This window comes from Quercus suber, unplaced genomic scaffold (assembly GCF_002906115.3).
Source record: "Quercus suber isolate HL8 unplaced genomic scaffold, Cork oak 2.0 scaffold_673, whole genome shotgun sequence".
Classification (NCBI taxonomy): Eukaryota; Viridiplantae; Streptophyta; class Magnoliopsida; order Fagales; family Fagaceae; genus Quercus; species Quercus suber.
The window spans coordinates 155,284-178,249 of NW_027070114.1; the positions used below are offsets into that span (position 1 = coordinate 155,284).

At 35.1% G+C, this 22,966-nt stretch overlaps 1 protein-coding gene and 1 non-coding gene across 2 annotated transcripts in view; both read left to right on the plus strand.

The window, feature by feature from the left end:
- Window positions 1-4,752, plus strand: part of LOC112000319 (B-box zinc finger protein 22) — an 18,560-nt gene extending 13,808 nt beyond the window's left edge. Inside the window, 3 exon segments of the mRNA XM_024032420.2 lie at window positions 1,554-1,982; window positions 4,194-4,400; window positions 4,403-4,752. Of these exon segments, the coding sequence (XP_023888188.2) occupies window positions 1,554-1,982; window positions 4,194-4,400; window positions 4,403-4,471 (705 nt within the window). The 3' untranslated portion in view covers window positions 4,472-4,752.
- Window positions 4,753-19,803: 15,051 nt separating this feature from the next.
- Window positions 19,804-19,910, plus strand: LOC112027618 (small nucleolar RNA R71). Its single transcript, XR_002884508.1, has one exon. It is a non-coding gene; the product is annotated as a small nucleolar RNA R71 (small nucleolar RNA).
- Window positions 19,911-22,966: the final 3,056 nt, after the last annotated feature.

Below are 22,966 nucleotides of genomic sequence, written 5' to 3' on the forward strand. Positions count from 1 at the left end.
CAGTTCTGCTTCAACTAATAAAATTGATCAAGAAATTCAACTTGTAGTATTTAAACTAATACCAATGGCAAGAAAATATGACAGAAACACTAAATCAAAGAAAGAGGACTAAGAAAATAATATTTTGGTCTGAAAGAATTGAAACTACAAACAATTTTTTTTTTTTTTTTTTTTTTTTTTCCTATTTCTTTTCAGAAGTCTCTTTTTTTTTTTTTTTTTTTTTTTCTTCTTCTTCTGGGAGCTTGGTGCACGATTTTAACATAGTGCATGTCACGAAATAAGAACGAGGAATAAAGAACACAAAAGGAATAAGACAGGATGATAACAGGAAACAAAAGATAAAGGGAAAGAAAACTGATTTTAGGATCTGTGCTCTGATACCAAATGATGCGAACCTCAATCTACACGCTTTGAGACCCAACAAAAGTATTGGAATATTTGCCCAAGAAAGCTAAAATTCAGATTTTGATAAAACCCTGACCCAACGTTTATAAGTGAAACGCGAACCAAAGTTATAAGTAACAGACCTTGACCCAATGATTATAATTAAATCGCGAACCAAAGGTATAAAGTTTGAACGTTACAAGAAAGAATCCCTGATAAGTTCACAGTTCTTGAAGAAACAAAAGAAGAGTAAAGTCTCACATTTTCTGATTTTTTATTCAATAATCTCTTCTATTATAATAAGTGCATGCTATTTATATGACATGATTAGAAATAGAAAATATAAAAAAACGTACTAAATAATAAAACCTTAAATAAAAGTTGATTTGGTCTGAAATTAGCAGATCCAAAATAAGAAAAATAGTTAAAAACGTTCTAAATAATAAAAGCTTAAAATTAAAGTAGATCTGGTCCAAAATTAGATGCTCCAGACTAGGAAAAATATCTATTAACTGATATGGAGTTGGAAAATCAATCAGTCACTAATCCACGCCATAAATCATGCCCAATTAAGCCAGATTAGCTCTCAATAACTTGGATTAAATTTATTACGCATTTATCTTCCTTTGGGCCAAGCTTGGAATGTCCTCCGTTAAAATCAGCCCAAATCTCTTGAATCAACCCATTAAGTGTTTCTTTGATCTTCTTGGATCTTGCTTTAGTAATAGGTCCAACTGGAACATGCAATGGATCCTTGAATGCTTGTTAATTCTCATCAAGAGATTTATAAGGCGAGCATTTGGTGACTCATCATATTTTAATTTTCATCAGGTCCTCAGCTTGTCAGAAATATCTATTTGCAGCTGCGTTCTGGAAATTGTGATCTTTTTTCCTAGGAAACTGACTTTTTTCTTCCCATTAATGTTAAAACTGGGCCATTGACAATTTCCTATTTAAAATTATGCTCTCATTTTTTCTTTTATTTTTTATTTTTATTTTTGATAATTGAGAGTGCTATTACCTTTTTTTTTTTTTTTTGTTTAAAGTAAAATGTAATGCATAAGTGAGAATGCTATTACTTCTTTATATTCTCCTTTTCTTGTGTCTTCGTGAATTTAAAATATACTTCTTTAGGATCAATTTCTGCTGATATTTGTCACACATTACAGGAGACAGTTGGCTATTTCTTTTGTCTAGAGGATCGAGCTTTACTCTGCAGAAAATGTGATGTTGCCATACATACAGCAAATATTTATGTGTCTGCTCATCAGAGATTTTTGCTTACTGGTGTGAAAGTTGGACTTGAACCTACTGATCCTGTTGCTTCCTCTTCCTCAGTGAAGTCGCATTCTGGGGAAGAAAACCTGGAAACAAAATCTCACTGTGTGTCTAGAAGAGATGCACCATTGCCAATGGCTGTTCAATGCAACAAAGTATTACCTATCCCTGTTGGTGGAGTTGGTGACTTTGCAGCGCCAAAGGTGCCATATTCTGGGGGCTCTGTTGCTGGAAGTATTCTGCAGTGGCCTATAGATGAGTATCTTGGACTTCCTGAATTCAATCAGAGTTATGGCTACATGGATAACGGATCATCTAAGGTATGGTTGTAGCTATTCCATGCACGATAGATTGAAGGCTGTATTTTAGCATTTTAGAGTATTTGTTCTGTGTTACTTTGGGACTGAAAATTTCCTTCTGCTAGGATGACCAACTATTTCTATGTTTTACATTGCTTGACGTGCAAGTGGGTCTTGCTCCTAATACATAAAACAAGCAATTATCATCACAAGTGTCTTTGGTTTAATTTGGCCGCAAATGTAGATTGCATTATTATGGTGAATTCGCTGACCATGAAGCTAGGCAAAATGAGGATAATTTAGTTCTAGTATAGAATAAGGATTAAAAAAATTCTAACAGCAAAAAAAAAAAAAATTTATTTCATAGTTTAGATAAGAAAGACTGCCTAGAATGACCGATTAACCAAAAGATTAAGCAATTAGGAAATGATGAATTCAATCATTTAACCTAATTCTAGCAATTCCAAAAAGATCACCACAAGACAAAAGAATTTTGAGGGAAAATTACACATTACTACCATAAACTATACCTTGTATTACATTTTGCATCATAAACTTTTTGAATGCACATTTTGCACCATAAACTATGAATCTTGTTACACTTCGTGCCCTGAACAATCTCCCTGATCGTGTAGACATGATGCAAAATCCCTGCTTTGATACCAAATTGATGTAGGACAAGGGGGAACAACAAAACCTGATTTAGAACACCAGGGCAGATCTATTATAGCTTGGGTTTTGAAGAATTACGGTTAGGTTTTGGTGGGGAATAGGCTAGAAAATAATAGGGATTATAGGGTTTTCAAAGGGGACAAGGATTAATAGGGTTTAGGAATGAAAACAAAGATGAAAATCAAGATTTGGGTTGCTGTGAACAGTAACTGTGAATCATAAAATTAAAGAAAATAGATAAATTCTAGGAATCACACCTAGACTTCCTAAGCATCGCGCCTAGGGTTCCTTGGCATCACATTTCGGAAAAGGTTGCATCACACAAACCATAAAAGAAAGCATAGCTCATAAATTCTGAAAATATTCATTAATAATAAACTCAATAGAAAGTACTACAACTTTTTAAATAGAAGACTAATACCTAATCCTAGTTGAATTAGGATTTCTTAAAACTCTAACAAGACTTGGACTTGGACTCCTTGGGCTTTATTACTAAACCCAAACTAAATAACCAAGCTTAAAATAAAACTAAAGTAAGACCCAATAGACTATAAGCACAACCCATTCTAGAATATTAGGAAATTACAAAATTGCCCCTAATACATGAAATCAAATAAAATATAGGAAATTTGTGTTCTCATTGCCTCCTGCATCATTTGGGTTGTACACAGATGATGCGAGTTGTCCATATGGTTTTAAGCTTTGTCATAGATTTGATTTTGTTCGACCTAGTTCTTTCATCTAGGCATACAGTAAGAGCATGTTTGGTATGTTATAATAGATGCTGTAATAAAGTGGTTATTCATGTGTAATAATTGATCACTTATTTGTTTGCATATTTCTTATAAGGAATGGTACTTCCTTAGCAAGCTATTTCTTAAATTGAGGAATAGCTATTCCTTTCTAAATAGCTATAGTAGCTTTTTTTTTTTTTTTTTCTTCTTTTTCTGATATGTAACAAAATTTTATTGATCAAAAAAGAAACAACCATGGACACTGGGGTGTACTTGCGGAGTACGATCAACCCCCCAAATTACAATGCTCAAAATCATATCTAAGAAAAAAGAACAAGGAAGAGATTTAAAAAAGCAACATTCCAATCTAGTAATGTATGAAAAAAAAAAAAAAAAAAAAAAAAAAAAAAAGAACAAGAGGAAGAAGAAGAAGAAGAAGAAGAAGAAAGATTTAATCTCAAGAATAGACCAGTCTCCTCCAAAGCATCTCGCATTCCATTACCCATCAAAGACACCACATTAAGCAATATGGCACAGCCCTCCATTAAGCTATATTTCGATGCCAACCAAAGGGACCTTGCCAAGCTTCTAGCAAATCACAAAGCCTTTGAAGCATATAACAGTTTATAAAATAAATATATTTCCAAAAAACACAAACTTTCCATACATAACAACTAAACTTATGAATATGAATAGTTATTTCATTACAACACCCAGTAATAAAGATTACTATTTCTACCGTAATTTCCATTTAGTCTAAATCTGCCCTAAGTACAATCCATATGTTTCCCCTTTTTTTTCCCCAATTGATGATTAATTGCAACAGGCTGATAGTAGCAAGCTTGGAGAGACAGATTCGCCAATTTTAAGAGGTGCTGAGGAAGAACTGGATGATGATGAGTGCTTGGGCCAGGTACCAGAGGCCTCATGGACAGTACCACAGATTACTTCTCCACCTACTGCCTCAGGCCTATACTGGCCAAAAAATTATCAGAACTCATTGGATGGTGCAGTTTTTGTTCCTGACATATGTCACTTGCATGTGCAAAACCCCAGGATTGTCAACACAATGGTACTATTTCAAAACGATGGAGGCAAATTTAATCCCTTGTCTCAAAGTTCCATAATTTGGATGTCTCAGGGTTTTGACAGCACCTAGTTTGGGCAGTGTTCTGATAGCCTTTTTAGGTATCTTCCGTCTCATTCAGGTATCTTCCCCCTCCATTAGAGTATAATAAGTGGTTTAAACCAAATGTTTGTGATTTGAACTGTCACTTTTCACTGTAAGTAGATCTCTCTAAGGAGGTATATTTCGTATCTGAGGAGGATTGCTGTGTTATCGTGAACATCCAAATATATAACAAAGACAAATGTGTTTGGTGTAAGAGTATGGATGAAAGTAATTGTATACTAAGGCAAATTAGCTCAGCCAACAAATAGAACCCTCAACAACACCACCCCCACCACCCCCCCCCCCCCCCCCCCCCCCCCACAACAACTCTTCTTTTGTCTGGTTCTAATGTTTCCTTACACCTTCGAACCATGCTCTGCTTTTCTAGATGTTTAGTTTGCTATTTGCTAATAATGCAGTAGGCAGTGCACCACATCATATACATTGTGAGCAACAATTGACCTGGAATTAATTTTTACACCTCTTGGTATAAAAGATGACTTTCTCCTGAACTAGCTTGGCACAGGACTTACAAGAAGCATAGCTAAGTTGCTAGATGATTTAGATCCTCCTCATCCCAATATGATGGTAAATTGTTCATTTGTTTGTGTTGGTCACATTATACATCTAAAAAAGGCAAATACTCGTTGAGTCCTCACTCTTCAGTGAGGATGGAATTGACATTTGACACTTGACACGAGCGAAATTTGGCTTAGATCTTCTGCTGCCAACAATATGTCGGGATTTTGGAAAACACCTGCCCAGCCAAGTTTTTGTGTTAACTTTGATTGTTACTTCAAGTAATATTTTGGGGTTAATTTAAAGTCGCTGCTTTCCATTCCCTTTGAATTTTCTTTTTCTTTATTTTCTTGCTGTATACATAATTATATTATGCGTAGTTATTCTTAGTTTTTTATTTTTTTTATTTTATATATATATATATATATTGTTAATAAAGGAACTGTAGGAATTAAATGTGCTCCCTAGTTGGCAATTTATTAATGAGAACGTCTGTGGTCACAATTTTTCGTCAACCCCAAAATGGTTGATTATGATTTGTGAAGAAAAGTGATTGGTTTATATGAAATATTGTTGTGAAACCTAGATTGGACTGGATGGTCTAACTCAGTTAATTGTGAACCGTTCACCAAGGAGGTTATTTTAACCCAAAAACCGGCCTATGAAAAAATGTCAATAAATCGTGCAAATTGTAGTCTTATTGCCTAAGTTTGAAAACCATGGATAGTTCTCACGGTTCATATCTGATTTTTAATTTTTTTTTTATTAAATAAAAAAAAAATTAGTACTTGGCTTATAGTCATAGCCATAGTTAAATCGAACCGGTCAAAAAAAAAATGAAGTGGTTCTTGGTTTTATAGTCCGATTGGGGTCAAACTGATGGTTGAACCAATGGCCTCATTAATAATTATTAATTTTAAATTATAAAAAATAAAATAAAATATGTAATAAGTTTAGAAATAATAATATTTAGTTAAAAAAATATATAACAAATTTATTTTAAGGAATTTTGTGAGTTTTAACATCATATATTTAGAAAATAAAAATAACTAAATGCAAATAAACATATAACATTCCAAATCATTTTCAAAATAGAATAATTAATGGCATACCCTTCCTCTAGGTGTATTACACGGCCATCAATATAAACTAAAAACTCACCAATAAACTAATAATAAATTAATAAGGGATGATATATGTTAAAAAATCATTTAAGATTAAAAGAATAGAGTTTCATATTTCACATCTCTACTAACTAAAGAATTGTAGGTATTTTTTTCAACACAAATTATTCAGAAGTACTAATTATTATATATTAATTTTTATATTATTATTCAGGTAATAGTATATAATTTTTTTGGTTATTTACAATTATATATTTAATTGTATATATTCTCTTAAAAAAAAAACTGTAAATATTAATTTAGTGTTTTGTTAACTAAACATACTTTAATTGTTGAGCATTATGTTACTTGGATTGATGAAAGTTCTTGTTTCTTAGATTACACTCTCTCTCAAATGATGAATTTCTTTTATTTCAAATTAATAAAATGGTGTGCTTTTATAAAAGGAAAAAAAAAATGATTACAACAACAACAAAAAAGAAATTAATACTAATAATAATAATATTATTATTATTATTATTTTAGGTTCCATGGCCTCAGTGCGGCGCTGTAGTCTATGAATACATTGATATATAAAAAATGTATATATGATCATATTTGTGTTTTTTTTTTTGGTAAATAAGGATGCATAGAAAAACTAAGAAACGTAAACAAGCGGGTACAAGACACCACTGAATTATCTGTTACAACAAAACCCTTAACATGCTTGTGGGGGATTAAGGAAAATAGCAAAATTAGTGTACATAGATTTTCCCAAGTTGGTGTTGATACTCATTTTCACGACACATTTTTTACAAGCTCAATTTGGCCGAGCTCGACTTTCTTATGGGCTTAATATGATATGATATTATATTTTATTTTTTTAGTGTGATTTGGAGGGTATGGGTCGATTTTTGTCGGACCTTTTGCATGAGCTCAGCATGCATGCTACCAAGTGGGCAAGGGACACTAATAGCATCTTAAACTCATGGAGGAGGTTTTGTACTCCAAATTTCCACCCCATAAGAGCTTGGGTGTGGAAATATAAGTAGAAGGGAACCTTCGCTCTCTTCCTCACAACCTCTCTCAATTTCCTCTTCTTGCTAATTGTGGATCGAAGTTTCGAACCTGCTATATTTCTATGAATTTGTAGCATTTTTGTTATTGGCATTTTGATTTCTCTCTTATTAAAGCGCCATTAGCCTTTGTTTGCTATATATTGTGAATTTTGGGCTTGACACTCTCCACAAATAATCACTTCTAAAGAACTCAAGGGGAGATTTGGACCATTCTTGCATTTTTGGCCCTTATCGCAAAAACGTCCTTGACATCTTGGCAACTTCATTGGGGAGTCAGGCAGTAGGAACAAGAGAAATGATGCCTCCAAATATGTGAAACCAGCAAAGAGATGGTGTTTCTCACACCAACTTGCCATTCCTAGGAAAACCATATGATGCTTTGCCATGCAAGATTGTGAAGTTGAGCTGAGAAAAGGTCTATCCTTAGCCCATTAAGCCCCTGGAAATGCTTCAAAATGTGTGAAGAAATTGCTCCAACCTTCGGAAGCCATCCAAGAAGTGAAGGATTTTGAGGATGTATTGAAATTAACTTTCTTATTCAAGGGAAGAATTTTCTTCCACTCATTTATATTCTCTTTTAGCTATTATTCTTATGGATGAATATCCTACATCCCTTGCTTTACATAATATTTGTGAACATTTTTGTTGTAGCTTGAAAATCCAAAAGTGGTAAACTGCTAGTCCGACCACGAAGGGGAGGAAGGCTCCGGCCAATAATCAACAAAGCAAAGTTCTAAACATAAATTTCAACCCAAGAACCCCCAACAACAATGGCTAAAATCTCATCCTTAACATCTCCAACATGTCTCCTTTATTGTTGAGTTGTATTGTTGTTGGGTTAGCACTAAGCATATTGGGTTGCTGCGAGTGATTGACTTGTTTTGGGATGAGTATAATTGCCACTGTATGCGACCCTTTGTAGCTGAATAATTTTGGTGTCACTGCTAAATGAAGTCTTCACCAAATAGTTAAAGGCCATATCTAAATGGCCCACCGCAAGTCGTTAGATATCCCATATACCAAGCCTTGAAGTCATACAAGCAATATACTAGCACCAACGCATGCCTATTTTCTATAATTCATGTATGCTGCTTCACTTTGCGGTGACTTTTGTTTACTAATGTAAATCGCATTTGCACTAGGGGCGAAATGAAAACCTTCTTGAAGCACCCAACAATGAAGGAGATCCAAAATCAATCCCCCTCACCAAAGCCTTGAAATACTCATTCACTCCAAGCCATGACATGCTCACGAATCCAAAGTCATGGTCTATCCACGCACATCAAGCCGTGACATGTTCATACATTTGAAGCCGTGACATTAGCATGCATTCCAAGTCATGCCAACGCCTTAGCCATACTCTAATTCGAGATTATACTTGAAAAGGGAAGTGCCATGTTGCCATCCTCAAGAAAATTGTTCTTGTCACTTAACTCTAGCAATTGAAATCTGCAACCAAGCCCACTAATAAGGAAGGTTTGCGCACGCCTTTGAAGAATGCTTTGCTAGACCTTATTCTAGATGTTGTGCTAGGGATACAACACCCCTATACCGACATCTTTAAAGTCTAGTCTATCATTGTCTCAAAGTTAAAAGCCAAGCAAGAAAAGTATTAAGACATGTGAATCATGTTAGGAACATGTGTAATTTAGAATTGGCTAATTCTTTGACAAAACGCACTTTACTTGTAATTGGGTAGATATAGGATGTGTTTAATACTTCAAGGAACAAGAGTTCAAGTTTAAGTGTTAAAACCATACAAATTTGTCCAAGAATCAAGTGAAGAAATGTTGTATTTTAAAGCTCGACAGCTAACTTGACAGATAACATCTATCGAGATTTAAAAGGGATCTTCAGCTCGATACTTGATAGCTGCTTGATAGATAACCTATCTATCAAGATTTACAAAAATCAGTTTTTCAGATCTAATTTCACATATATCCGTGTATATATGTTTAGGCTTTCTTTTCTCACAACCTTAAACATATATAAAGATTATTTTAAGGGTCGTCACAACTGATGAAAGTGGATGCAACTTAATGCAAAAGTTTTTCACAAGCATATTGTGACTAGAGACATATGCCTTAGTTCATCTTTCTCTTGAAGAAGTTGTTGTGTTTGTACACCGTAGGGTTTTATAACTAAGGAGTTTCGTGATCTTCATCGTGTTGATGAGCTGAAGAACTTTGCAGTCAACATCCTTCTCAAGTTGGTGGTTAGTCACGTACTTGGATCGGTGCATTGATTGGTTAGTTACGTACTGAGAGCTGTGCATTGAAAATGAGAGATTGTCACTATAAAACAAGTCTAATTGGGTATTGGAGTAAAGGTTCAACTATAAGTTGGTATAAGATATTGGGATTCCTTTACTTATAACCGCTTGTTGTGATAATAATGGATTCTCGGGAGTGGTGACCTTAAAATCACCTAGTGGGGTTTTGCTTTGGAGGTTTTCCCTATTCGTAAACAAATCATCGTGTCAACTTTATTTTCCGCTGCATATTAACTTAATTGGTGATTTGTTTGTGCTACCATGCATATTGCATGTTAATTGAATTAATTAATTAACTTGGATAATTAATTGGTTAATTCATCACAAGGGGTCAATACATTCTTAGCCTTTCAAAAAGTATGGAGCCACTATCTACCATACCACATATATTTGACAAAGAGGCTAATTGAAGCGCGGGAGAGATACTATTGTGCTGGGAATGAAACAGCCCTATACCGATGTCTACAATGCTTAGTCTATCATTGTCTCAAAATTAGAAGTCAAGTTAGCGAAGTATGGAGTTGCTGTCTATGGCACAACATATCTTCGGCAAAGAGGAATCATATTCTGCCCTCTATGTAGTAAATGGGAGGACTCCCATTTTCAACACTTATCTTTGAGTAATATGGAAAATACTAAAGAAGGAAGAAATCCCACCAACAACTCTTGGTGATGAGATACCATTGGTTTGACACAATTGAATTCGCTAAAAGTTGCTGCACTTCCAAGTGCACTCTAACCTCATACTCACATATCCTATAGGCCTTCAAGACATGAGTGTCCTAAAGCGAAACACTTGGAGGCTTGATCTCATCAAACATATCCATTTGCCCTTGAATGGGTACATTTAGGTCTTTGTCGCCACTAAGTATTTCATTAAGTAGCCGGAAGCAATTACACTCAAGAAAGCATGGGAGTGGCCATAGCCAACTCCATCAAGGAGCATATCATTCGTCACTTCGACATCTTGCAAAAGGTCATAAGCGACAACAATACATCTTGCTCATACTAATTTTCAGAGGCATGCCCTACGAAACATTAGGAAGTCGATGAACTATCATGTTATCCAAGTATGGTGAGTCCCCTATTTGTGAAGGTGCAATACCTTTAATAAAGTAGGGAAAACCAATGCTTTCTCCTAATTGAAAACCTTGCGAAGTGGCAAGAAATCCTATATATTGTTTTACGGTAAAACCTCTACATGTGAGGGTGAAAATACTCTTAATAAGGTAGGGAAAGCCAAGCACATACTCTTTCAATGGTACACCTATCAAATGGTTTGGAAGCCAATGAGACATTTCACTATGGTGATACCCCTACTTGCGAGGGCATAATTAGCCCTTAACAAAGTAGGAAAGCCAATGCATCCTCAAAGGTAAGCCCTACCGAATGATTAGGAAGTCAATAAGATGTCATATTATTCATACGTGGCAAAACCCCTATTTGCGAGGGTGCAACGCCCTTAACAAGGTAGGGAAAGCCAAAAGTTTCTTATAGTTCAAGCACAATGATCCACTACATGTGGGGACATACCCATCCTTAAAAAATATAGGAAAGTCAACACAACAAATCACTACCTCATTGCCACATGATAATTCACTATACACAAGGATAAAACTTCTCCTTAAGAAAATAGCAAGCCTATGCATTCTATGAGTCATTGTGTGTGAGGATGCAATCACCCTATATAACGGTGACAAACCAGTGCACCATGGGCCACAATGCCTTTAAAATGCAGGCCATATGTGGGGGCTTCTTGAAACTAACGAAGTAACAATCTAATACATTTTGAGTATAAGTCAACTACCAAGCAGCAAGTCAAGTTTCAATATATATGAGCTGCTGTTTGTGAAACCAAATCTGCCCATCAATATAATGCTGAAAAATTGTGCACAAACAGCAAGACATGCACTTAGCCAAAACCTATCCACAAAGGCATGACAACCCAAGCAGTCATATTCACAACATATCCAATCAAACACGAGTCATTCTCAAGAGACTAAGTGTGTACAATTTATCAAAGCTATGCTATTCAACCACAAGGTGCACATGACCTTTTCAAGCAAGCTTTCTTCAACATATCAAAGCATTCATGACCATATTGGGGTTGTTTTCACAACAAAAACGTACTCATAGCCTATCAAAGAAAGGTTCAAAGTCATTCTGATGGTACAAATTACAAATCATATACATCCATGAGGTACAAATCGTTTTTTCATTCTATAATACAAAATTTAAATCCAAATATCATATATGTTTGTTTTGTACAAAATGCAAATTGTGTCAACTAAACATAATAGTACAAACTCAAAGTGGCCCCAATACAACTAAATAGGAGCTGTTTTATACATAAGTAGGTTGTCCACAAAGGCGAAATACAAGAGAAAGTGTCTCCAAGGCAGCAACCCCTATTACACACTACAACTAGTTCAAACTTTCAAAGCTTAGAGCTCAGTACAAGACAATTAGATAAAAAAAGAGTACAAGAAAGGAGGTGAAGGAAAAAGTCGAAGCAATGCCATAGTCCCCATCCAACATCACCATCTTTGAGACATTGGCTTGCAATCGATCTCTTCTTTACTTCAAAGCCGTAAGTAAGAGACAGACCAAAAAAGGTTTAAAGTTGCTAGCGGCAACCACATTACCATCTATTGTAGCCCTATGTTGCTGTCCGTAGCAACTTCAACCTTAGAAAATGATGCATTGGCCACGTGAATGAAAGTCCCAATGACGGCACCCTAATTGTCTAAGCCAAAGTCATCCTACAAGAAACCGTAGTACATTGCACTCAATATACTACTATATGCAATCAAGAAAAGAAAACAAAGAAGACGTGTGACTTAATAAGGAGTTACAAGTTCATGCTTAACAATGGCATAGTCTCCCAAAGTACATTTATTCTATGTAAAAGTGAGAAGCATCACACTCAGAAATTACTATTGGCATGAAAAGAAGGGGTGACAGCGTCATGCCACAACAGATTTTGACTTGCCAAAGAAAAGGCAACTTCATTCTCAAACAAATGAACCTGCTGTATGTGCACCATCTTCAATATGCTAATAATTATATAAAAAGAATAGTGGCTTCTCACCATAAGCAAAAGCATCTCGGCACAATGAAATTTCATTGAACAAGATCTTTTATAGCCACATAGCAAAGAAGAACCTCCCACTTACTCACAAGTTGCGCCGTTCATCAATTTTAGCATACACAAAAGCAATTTTACAAGGCGTCTTCTCATGCTATCATCGTCTATTTTGCCATATCACGGCCTAAGTCACGAGGGCTATTATGGATGAGCAATACCATGATAAAAAAAAAAAGATACACTCTATATGGAATCACCAATCTCAGTTTCACCTATTACCTCCTTGTCATTGCAAAAACCAAGAATCAGCAACTTGTGACCCTTACTTTCAACCGCATCGCAAGGACATGACATTAGGGCTGTCAACTCACTCAACAGCTTTATCACATCTCTTTCCTACATAGCCAATTGATATTTTCACTATTTTCCATCTCAAATTCGCTAAACCAAGGTAGCCAGTAATATTGCTCATTGCTCGTGATTATGGCTTCATCATAAATATTCTTGGCAAACACAATGTCGACGAATTAGCCAACAAGCAAGCAATTCTCAAGTTAAAGCATTCTCATATGGAATCAAGTCAAACTTTGGCTTCACTTCTTTGAATTTAAGACCAAGTATGCTACTCATTCTACTTACAATACAATGGCCAACTCAAAGTCAACCATAGTTGCACTATGAATTGATTTCCATGCCTTGCAACTGTCGAAATCAATGGGGAGGTGACTTCAATATAAAATTTGGCTTCAATTACAACAATAGTTCAACCTCATTAATCGGTGCAATAGGTCTATCACTTTCCAAAAAAAAAAAAAAATGGAGCTCACCAAGATGGGAGTCGCATTCATGTTTTTGAAGTTTGCTCGAAGAACGAGTTCAACACCTTGACGCCATATTTGGCATCATCCTCCAACAACAAAACTTTGTTCCTCACTAACAAGGGTACCTCTCTCTCCGCCATCGGCATTGCTTAGCCAAGATTGGTGCAAACGAGTCCCAAAACCATGGTTGGCGAGATGTCGCAATCCTCCATTATCATCACTGACGGAACAACCCTAATCCTTGCTAATGGGTTTCCTCTTTTCTTAGGTGACAACGCTTCATCCCATCTAAATCTCAACTTTGTAGATGGTGGACGGCACCAAGCTCTTTAAATTCTTTTCTGTTAGAACTCCATTGCTTCTCAACCATAAGGATCTCCACCATCTCAACACCCACCTTGAGTTTCAACGATATGGGTGGAGGATTGAAGATTGGTGTTGCAAGATTTGATGAAGCTTGGGTTTTTCCAAAAAAAAAAAAAAAAAAAAAAAAACATCTGGGTCTTTTTCTTATAATACAAACCCTCTTCACGTTCAGTTCCATGATGGGAAGGCCCAGCAAGACTTCCTTGAGAACTTTCAGAAACGTGGTATTCATCCGGAGCGCCATGTCATTCTGTCGGACTTTTCCGACACTCCTCTACCCAGTGTCATTCGGACTCGAGGATGAGAATCTCTTTATGAGATACCCTTTAGGTGCCCTATTATGTTTATACAGGAGTTTTACTACATTATACACAATATTGATACCTCTATACTTAGTTTGCCATAACATTTAGAGGTACACGTATTGTAGTCACTCCGGCTCTTATAGTCGAGATACTACATGTCCCGTGGGTATCACATCCTGATTACCTCGATTGTCAACATCTGAGGACTATGTCTAAAGATGAGCTTTTGTCTCATTTCTGAGAGACACCTTCTGTATGGGGTGAACGTTAAAACACCCTATGCTCAGGCTTTGCAAAAGGTCTGAGATTCTTTAATATGGTGATGACATTTGTTCTTACTCTACTGTCTCACTATAAATCTATCACAGAGCCTTGTGCACGATTTTTGATATCCCTTTTAGAGGATCTTACCATTGACTTCCTTACTCACTTCATAACTTCCATCATTGATGTTTATCAAGATATGGCAACCCATGATAAGCTCATCTTTCCTTCAGCTATCATGCTGATCCTTCACCATTTTTCTAGCCCTAGTCTTGATTCTCCCTACTTCACTGTTATGGGTGCCATTAGCGCAGCTTCTGTTCAGCAGAGCAAGGCCCAACTTCGACCAAAGCGGCCACGGACGGAGTCAATTGATCATGTAGCTCCTACTGTTCCTTCCACCTCCGCTGCTTCTTCCTTGGGTGGTGGTGTGACTCTTGAGGCCAACATGGCATAGCTTTAGCGCATGGATGCTCACCTTGACACTCTCAATGATGAATTATGTCAGGTGAACACCCATGTCGGTCATATTGCATGATGACAAGCTCGCCTTGGTGGTTTTGCCACTTCTCCCTCTTCTTCTCCGGAGGCTTCAGCAGATGAGGATGGCGACGATGGTGCTGATGATAATAATGAGGATAAGGATGCCAGCTCTACCAGTGATGATGAGATGACGACCTCTCAGTGACTTACCTTTTGTCATTTATGTCAAAAAGGGGAGTAGTTTTTGGATGATGAAAGTAGTCTTGTATGTAGGGGAGAGTTATCATAGGACATTTTTGTTAAGGGGAGTGTTAGATTTTTTAAGGGATGTAGTAAGGATTTTATGTACTTTTCTTTTCTTTCTCTTTAGTTACATTATCCTCTTGTACACCAATATTGTGACCATTTATTTATGACATACGTTGTATTTATTTTCATATATATATATATATATATATATGATGATGTATGTTGTTTTTCACCTATCTCTCCATGTGTTGTTTTTTTTTTTTCTCTTTATACACATGCTTCTTTATGTATGCAATCTTTATTTATGNAAAAAAAAAAAAAAAAAAAAAAAAAAACAGATGAAGAAGGAGAAACACATTTGAGATCAAAGAAATAAGTTTAAATAGCTCTACAAGTCTTGAATCGTTGCTCCCAAAAGACTCTTGAAGGAAATTTAAAGAAAAAGACAAAAGAAAGGAGAAAGAGAGCTACTGAAAAAATGAGAAAGCTAGCAGCATGGGGTTCAAGACAAATGGTATGTCAATATATGTTATAAGAGAAAACTAAAGCCACTAAAGTGAAAATATTGGCTGCAAAACAGACACTCAAAAAATTACCACGGGGACCCACCATACATGATTCAAGACTTAAGGCCTTAATTATTTCTCATGGCATATGAGCTTCTGTCTAAGTTAGTCCACATGTCTTTATAACAGCCTACCAATATCTTTTCTTTTGGCATTGAAGTCATGCAAATATTAGGACCTAGCAACCATCTTTTGGTCTATGCCATGATGAAGGTTTGAAATCTTTCAAGGGTACATTTCTTCACGCATTAAGAGAGTGAAGCTTCAAGACACACAGCTTGGGTCCACTCATCCAAGATTTATATTAGGAGTATTGTTCCTAAAATATAATTATTGAAAGCCAAAAATATGGGAGAAAGCATCATGAAATTGAAGGTGCCTAAACCATTCTATGAAGAAAATTATAAAGCTACATGTGGACAAGAAAAACAAAGAGCATTCCAGATTGGACCTATCATTTGGTTACAACTCGACTTTCTTGGACTCATGACCACAATGTTTCGACAAGTGGGCTCTGCAACCTATGATATTTATACACTTCATCAACTCATATCTTCCCAACAAAAAAAAAAATAAAACGTTTGGGTAAACTAATTCCCAAACTCGCAACATTTTCAAGCAATAGGAAATATTAACTACTTACACGTATGCTGCAAATGCCACGCGTGCTTGGGGGGCTAATGTTGATACCCATTTTTGTGATACATTTTTTACAAGCCCAATTCAGCGGAGCTCGAATTTCTTATGGGCTCAATTCATGTATTATATTATATTTTATTCTTTTAAGCATGACCCAAACCCATGTGACAAATTGGGAAAATTGAGGAAGTGTGGTTTGGAGAGTATGGGTCGGTTTCTTTCGAACCTTTTGCATGAGCCTAGCATATGTTTCACACAAAGATGCCTTGATGAGTTTTGTTTAAAGTGTTTCAGAAAGACAGTTTGTGAAAATCTATCATGCCATGAACTCTCTTCTTGTAAAGTTTTTCAAGAGTTTGTGTTAGGGTTATATTTTTTTGTAATTCAACAAGTGATTATGAATTTAGTGATTTAAGACTTCTCTCATGATTCATTTGTTTGTTGTGGTTTTGTCATGGATTGCCAAAGGGGGAGATTCTTAGGACATATGTGAAAATTGTTAGAGACATATATTATGTATATTGGCTAATTCTTTGACAAAACGTATTTTACTTGTAATTGGGTAGATCTAGGATGGGTTTAGTACCTTAAAGAACAAGAGTTCAAGTTTAGTATTGAAGCCATGCAAATCTGTTCAAGAAACAAGTAAAGAAGTGCTATTCATTAAAGTTCGATAGAATCATATCCATCAAGGTTTAATGATGTAGCTCGACAGCATCTCGATAGAAGTTGTATCTGTCGAGCATTATGAAATTAGAATTTTCAAATCTGATTTCATGCATATCCATATGTATTTGTGTAGGATTTTTTTTCTCACAACGCTAGACATATGTAAGGATTATTTTAAAGGTCGTCACGGATGATGCAACTTGATGCAAAGTGATTATACATGTACATTGTAACCAGAGACAAGTTACCTTAGTTCATCATATTCTTTCTAGAAGCTACTATGTCTTTGTGCCTAGGGTTTTGTAATCAAGGAGCTTCTTGATCTTCATTGTTAGATGAACTGAAGAACTTTGCAACCAACATCTTTCTCAAGTTATTTTAGCCACATACTGAGATCCGTGCATCATTGGTTAGTCACATACTAGGAGCCGTGCATTGAAAGGAGAGATTACCGCTACATTACAAGTCCAATTGGGTATTGGAGTAAGGGTTTAATGTAGGTTGGTATTAGGTATTAGGATTCCTTTTACTTGTAACCACTTGTTTTGATAATAGTGGATTCTTGGGAGTAGTGACCTTAAATTCACCTGGTGGGGTTTTGCCTTGATGATTTTCTCCATTCGTAAACAAATTACCTGTGTCAAATTTATTTTCTGCTACATTTAACTTAGTTGGTGATTTGTTTGTGCTACCATACTTATTGCATGTAATTGAATCTAATTAATTCACTTGGCTAATTAATTGATTAAGTTACCAAAGGGGCCAATACATTCTTGACCTATCAATTGTCCTTTAAATAAATCCTATGAGTATAAACAAATGGACTAAGTCCCTTTGTGTTAGCCATGTTCCTTCCTATGACAACCTTATGTTTACTCAAAACATTTACTAACTTACATTCTTACAAGGAGTCAATTTTAGAAAATATTACCACATGAAAAGTCTTATCAGTTCCTAGAAAAGCATACTTGAGATCATTTGGCCAGGGCTTCAACTCCCATTTAGGTACTTGCTCGCTAGATGGCAACAACTTTATCTCACAAGGTGACAACTCCTTATATTTCAATTTCCATTTGCTCGCTTCCGATTCCTATGCAAATTCCAAGAGACAGTGAATGTATGCAATTTTGGAATTCTCATCAAAGTTAAAATCACATGAATTGACTAAACAAGTTTCTAATGTTTGGTCTTGAACAATTTTTTCAATCAAGTTAACTTCATGCACATCCTCTTCATCCCTAGCTTGCTTACAAGCATTAAAAATATTAACCTCGCAGGTCATGTTGCCAAAGATAATTTTAAGACCCCACTTCTCCAATTTATCAATGCATTAGAAGTTGCAAGAAATGGGCATCCTAAAATCACAGATATTTGAGAATTAGTATTAGAAATAGGATGCATGTCCAAAATAATAAAGTCAACAGGAAAACAAAATTTGTCCACTTGAACCAAAACATCCTTAACAACACCCTTTGGAACAATCACAGATCGATCGGCAAGTTGTAAAATTATGGAAGTGGATTTTAAGTTGCCTAGACCTAATTGTTCATACATTAATACGAAAAAAGATTCACTCTTGCTCCAAGATCAAGCAAAGCTTTCTCTATTTTAGAATTACCAAAAACATATGAAATAGTAGGACAACCTGGATCTTTAAACTTTGGAGTTCTATTGTTTTGAATGATTGCATTAACTTGTTCAGTCAAAAATGTCTTCTTATGTACATTAAGCTTACGCTTAACAGTACACAAATCTTTCAAAATTTTAGCATATGATGGAATATGCTTTATGGCATCCAAAAGAAGAATGTTCACTTTAACTTGCTTAAGCACCTCAAGGATTTCAAAATTTTGATTCACTTTTTAAGGGGGAATCAACCTTTGGGTAAAAGGAGCAGGGATAGGAAACATTTCAATTTCATAAGAGTAAGCTTAAGGACCTCATCACTACTCTTTATTTTGGAAGATTCTTCATGTTTATTGCTTTTAGAAATATTTTTTTTCAGTGATTTTTCCACTACAAAGAGTAGTTACAAGTTTAACTTGACTCACTTTATTTTCAAAGGAACTACAATCATCAACACAAAATTGACATTGGGGGTTTGGTTGTGATTGAAATGGAAACTTACCCTTTTCTATTGTGCTCATGGATGTGGTCAATTTAGTGAGAGTGCTCCTAATGTCATTTATGGCTTGTGAGTTTTGATTATTAATGGTGGATAGAGTTTGCATGAATTGTTGCAAAGTGTCCTCAAGACTCCTCTTTGGATGGGGATTATAGGGAACAAAATTTAAAGAACCATGTGTAGGAGGTGCAACCACATTATCATTCCTCCAACTAAAATCTGGGTGATTCCTCCACCCTAAATTGTATGTCTCTAAATAGGGGGAGGGGTATGATTTTTTCACCATGTTCATAACATTTTCTTGATCATACAACACCTCTTTAAAAGCTGGAATTGTAGGACATTCATTGGTAGGGTGTTCCATGGTTTTACAAATTGTACAAATCTCATTAATTTTAGGCGTAATATTGACGCCATTGACTTTCCTTAATTCCATGGCTTCAAGCTTCCTAGTTATACTAGCCACCCTAGCACTAAGGTCATCATCTTCCCTAAGTTGGTACTTACCATCACCAAAGGGGTTGATGGATGCTCTAGACCTATTTGAGGTATCAGTGGTATCCCAAGATTAGGCATTCTCAGCTAAGAGATCAAAATAATCAAAAGCCTCATCAGTAGCTTTATTCAAAGACTCACCATTGCACATACATTTCTACAAATTGGCACATCTTTGGAGTTAAACTTTCATAGAAAAAACTAATTATACGCCAAGTTCCATAGCCATGATGTGGACAAGCATTAAGCAAATCTTTAAATCTTTTCCAACATTGATAAAATGTCTCATTATCTTTTTGTGAAAAATTCATTATTTGTCTTTTAAGTGTGTTAGTCCCATGAATTGGAAAATTTTCTTTAAAAATTCAGTTTGCATCTCTTGCCAAGTACCAATTAACCTAGGTCTCAAAGAATTAAGCCAAGTTTTTGCCTTGTCTTTAAGAGAAAAAGGGAACAACTTCAACCTAGTGGTCTCTTCATTGCATGATTGGTCATGGAAGGTATAACATACCTCCTCAAATTCCTTAAAAGTGTAGGTAAGGGTTTTCAGAATCTAAGCCATGAAATTTAGGAAGTATGAAATCATACTGAGCTTAAAATTAAAATTATTTGCATTAGCTGGAAAAATGATACATGATGGTGCACTATTCCTAGTAGGTTCCAAATAATCCCTAAGAGTTCTAATGTGTTGATGAGCATGGAAGTTTTCATTATTTAATTTATTCTCATCACCATGGTTACTTTCTAAGTCCACCATGATATCAAGTGTGTGAGAATATGTGAAAGAATCAGATAAATTGCCAAACAAATTATTAGACTCAATTCTAACCAAGCAATTATCACTATCACGACACCAAACACGCATGCAATAGTAAAGCAAGAAAGAAAAAGAAAAGAAATACCTTTAACAATAAAAAAAAAATTAAAAAAAAAAAACTCTAAAGGAAAACTAAACTACTTAAAAAGAAAAGACTTGGAGAGATATTACCAAATATGTGAAGAAATTTGACGCCGAAACCTCTCCAAATGAAGTGGAACGCTTCTCTAATTGCCTAAATCCTAGCAATGGCACTAAAAACTTGCTGCGACTTAAATAATGCTCTCAAGTGCAGGATTGTCACGAAGTAATAACTTGGTAAGTCCGAGGTTGAATCCACAGGGAAAAGGAAATTGATTAGCATACCACAAGAGAATAAAACTAAAATAATAAAGTTTAATTGAAGAGATTTTTTACAGTTTAGTAAAGTCAATTTAAATTGAGAGAAAATAACAATATATTAAGATGCTAAGATTTAGGGATCCACACACAACACATCTATTGATAGTCTTAACAATATTTATTTTATAACTTAACTAAAATTCATACGAAGCTTTGACATCACAAAGTCTAGAGAAGAAGCAAGTGATTGCAAAAATGTAAAGTAGACACAAGATATACATGGAAAACCCTAAAAAGGGATGAAAAACCACGATTTAAGCAAGAAAGAATCATTCTTGTTCTATTCAACTTTGTATTGTATGGAAAAAGAGGTAACCCTTGTACAATAAGGATATTCTTCCTTAAAAGAGAGACCTTTTTTTCTGCCTTTCTATTTTGTCAACTTTCTACTTTCTTCTCAAAAGATCTACTTGGGTTCTTACCCTAAAAGTCTAGCTACATGTTCCTCTTATAATCTGAGGAATATGGCTGAGTACAAAGACAGGTGTCAAGTCATCATTTTCCTATTTTTGACCTTACCACAGCTGGGGTACTATTTACTGACTAGCGGAGAGAAAGTACACCAACATCAGCACTGTGGCATGCGGGTAGGTGACTTTGCCATTGCCTGGGGAACAACTCTTGGGCAATGAAAAGGGCATCAGGAGTACTGTAGGTGATACATGTGTCCTTGAAGTGGTCTAACATGTACTCAGCCAATAAGGGGTGTTTCTATAGTTGTTGACCTTAGAAGGTCATGAGTGCTTGAGTAGTATGTCAGATGCATATCTTACTTCCTTCCTAAGGCAATCACACCTTTGGCATGAGCTAAGGATATAACTTTGTAGCCAACGTTTCCTCTTTCTTTGCTCACAGCCACTTCACGTATAAGGTCTAGATCCAACCACATAGACATTTCCCCATTCCTTGGTGTACTATACAACATCTTTTCCATTATTCTCATCCAAATCTTCAACCATTAATAATAAAAAGTTGCGTACTTTTTAAAAATGAAAAGTTCTATACTTAAACTTAGAACTAGAAATTAATCAAGCTTAGGGAAAAAACTTATTTATATTCATTTGTTTAATAAACAAGTCAAACTCAAGCTCAAGTTTAAGCTTGACTATTAAACGAGCCAACCTCAAACATAATAATGCGTTCGTGAATAAAATCATGAATATGAGACTCGATTTAACTATATATATATATATATAGATATGTATAATCTCATATTTTATATGTATACTTGTCTAAAAATATACTTCTATAGACATGGTATTAGATTTTGAAAGCTTCTATATAGGTTTATATGATATTAACTTATTATTTGTATTCATTGATAATATTAACATTTGTTTTGTAGTAAAAATTCAGAAATTTGGAATGAGTAAAAAAATTTAATTATGGTTTTATTATATATAGGAAAAAGAATAAGTCAATTAAGTAATTCATAAACATGCTTGAGCTTATTCCATAAGAAAATATACCAAGAACATATAATATTTTTTGGTAAGCTCGACTTGGGTTCAAAATATAAGTAAATGAACAAATTTGAACTTTTAATATTATGCTAACTAACTTCGTTTATAACCATGCTTAAACCTATGGAAAACAAAAAGATTTGTTTCTCCTCACCGGGCCATAGATTTATTGTACGCACATGAATATTGTGATGGATATTTTTTTTTGTAAACACATCAAAATCGCTTTAGGAATTCAATAAGGTGTCTAAGGGCAGCTCGCGGCACTGTTGTTTGAATTTGTTACTAAATCATCTCTTTGAATTAAAAAAATAAAAAATAAGAAAGAAAGACCCATTACTTTAATTGACAGACAATTGTGCAGAATTATAATTGACCTTCAAAGGGTATTTGGCCAATATATTAAAATATAATTTAGAAAGACAAGTAATCAAAGCTTTAGAAATTTTTACAAACAACAAATGTCATCACAAAGTTCTAGACATTTTCAGACATAAAGTATTTGTAAGGGCACATTTGGCGGCCCAAGCCCAATATGTATTGGATTATGGGTTAATGAGCCCAACACAATAAATTTATAGAGAGTGGATCCAAGAACTAGGTCCTAGTGAATCTGTCCAAAGTTAGGAAATGTTTAAAAGATAATCATGCAAGAACAAAGTACGTAAAATTATGTGGAAGTATTGTCGAGGAGGCAAATGTT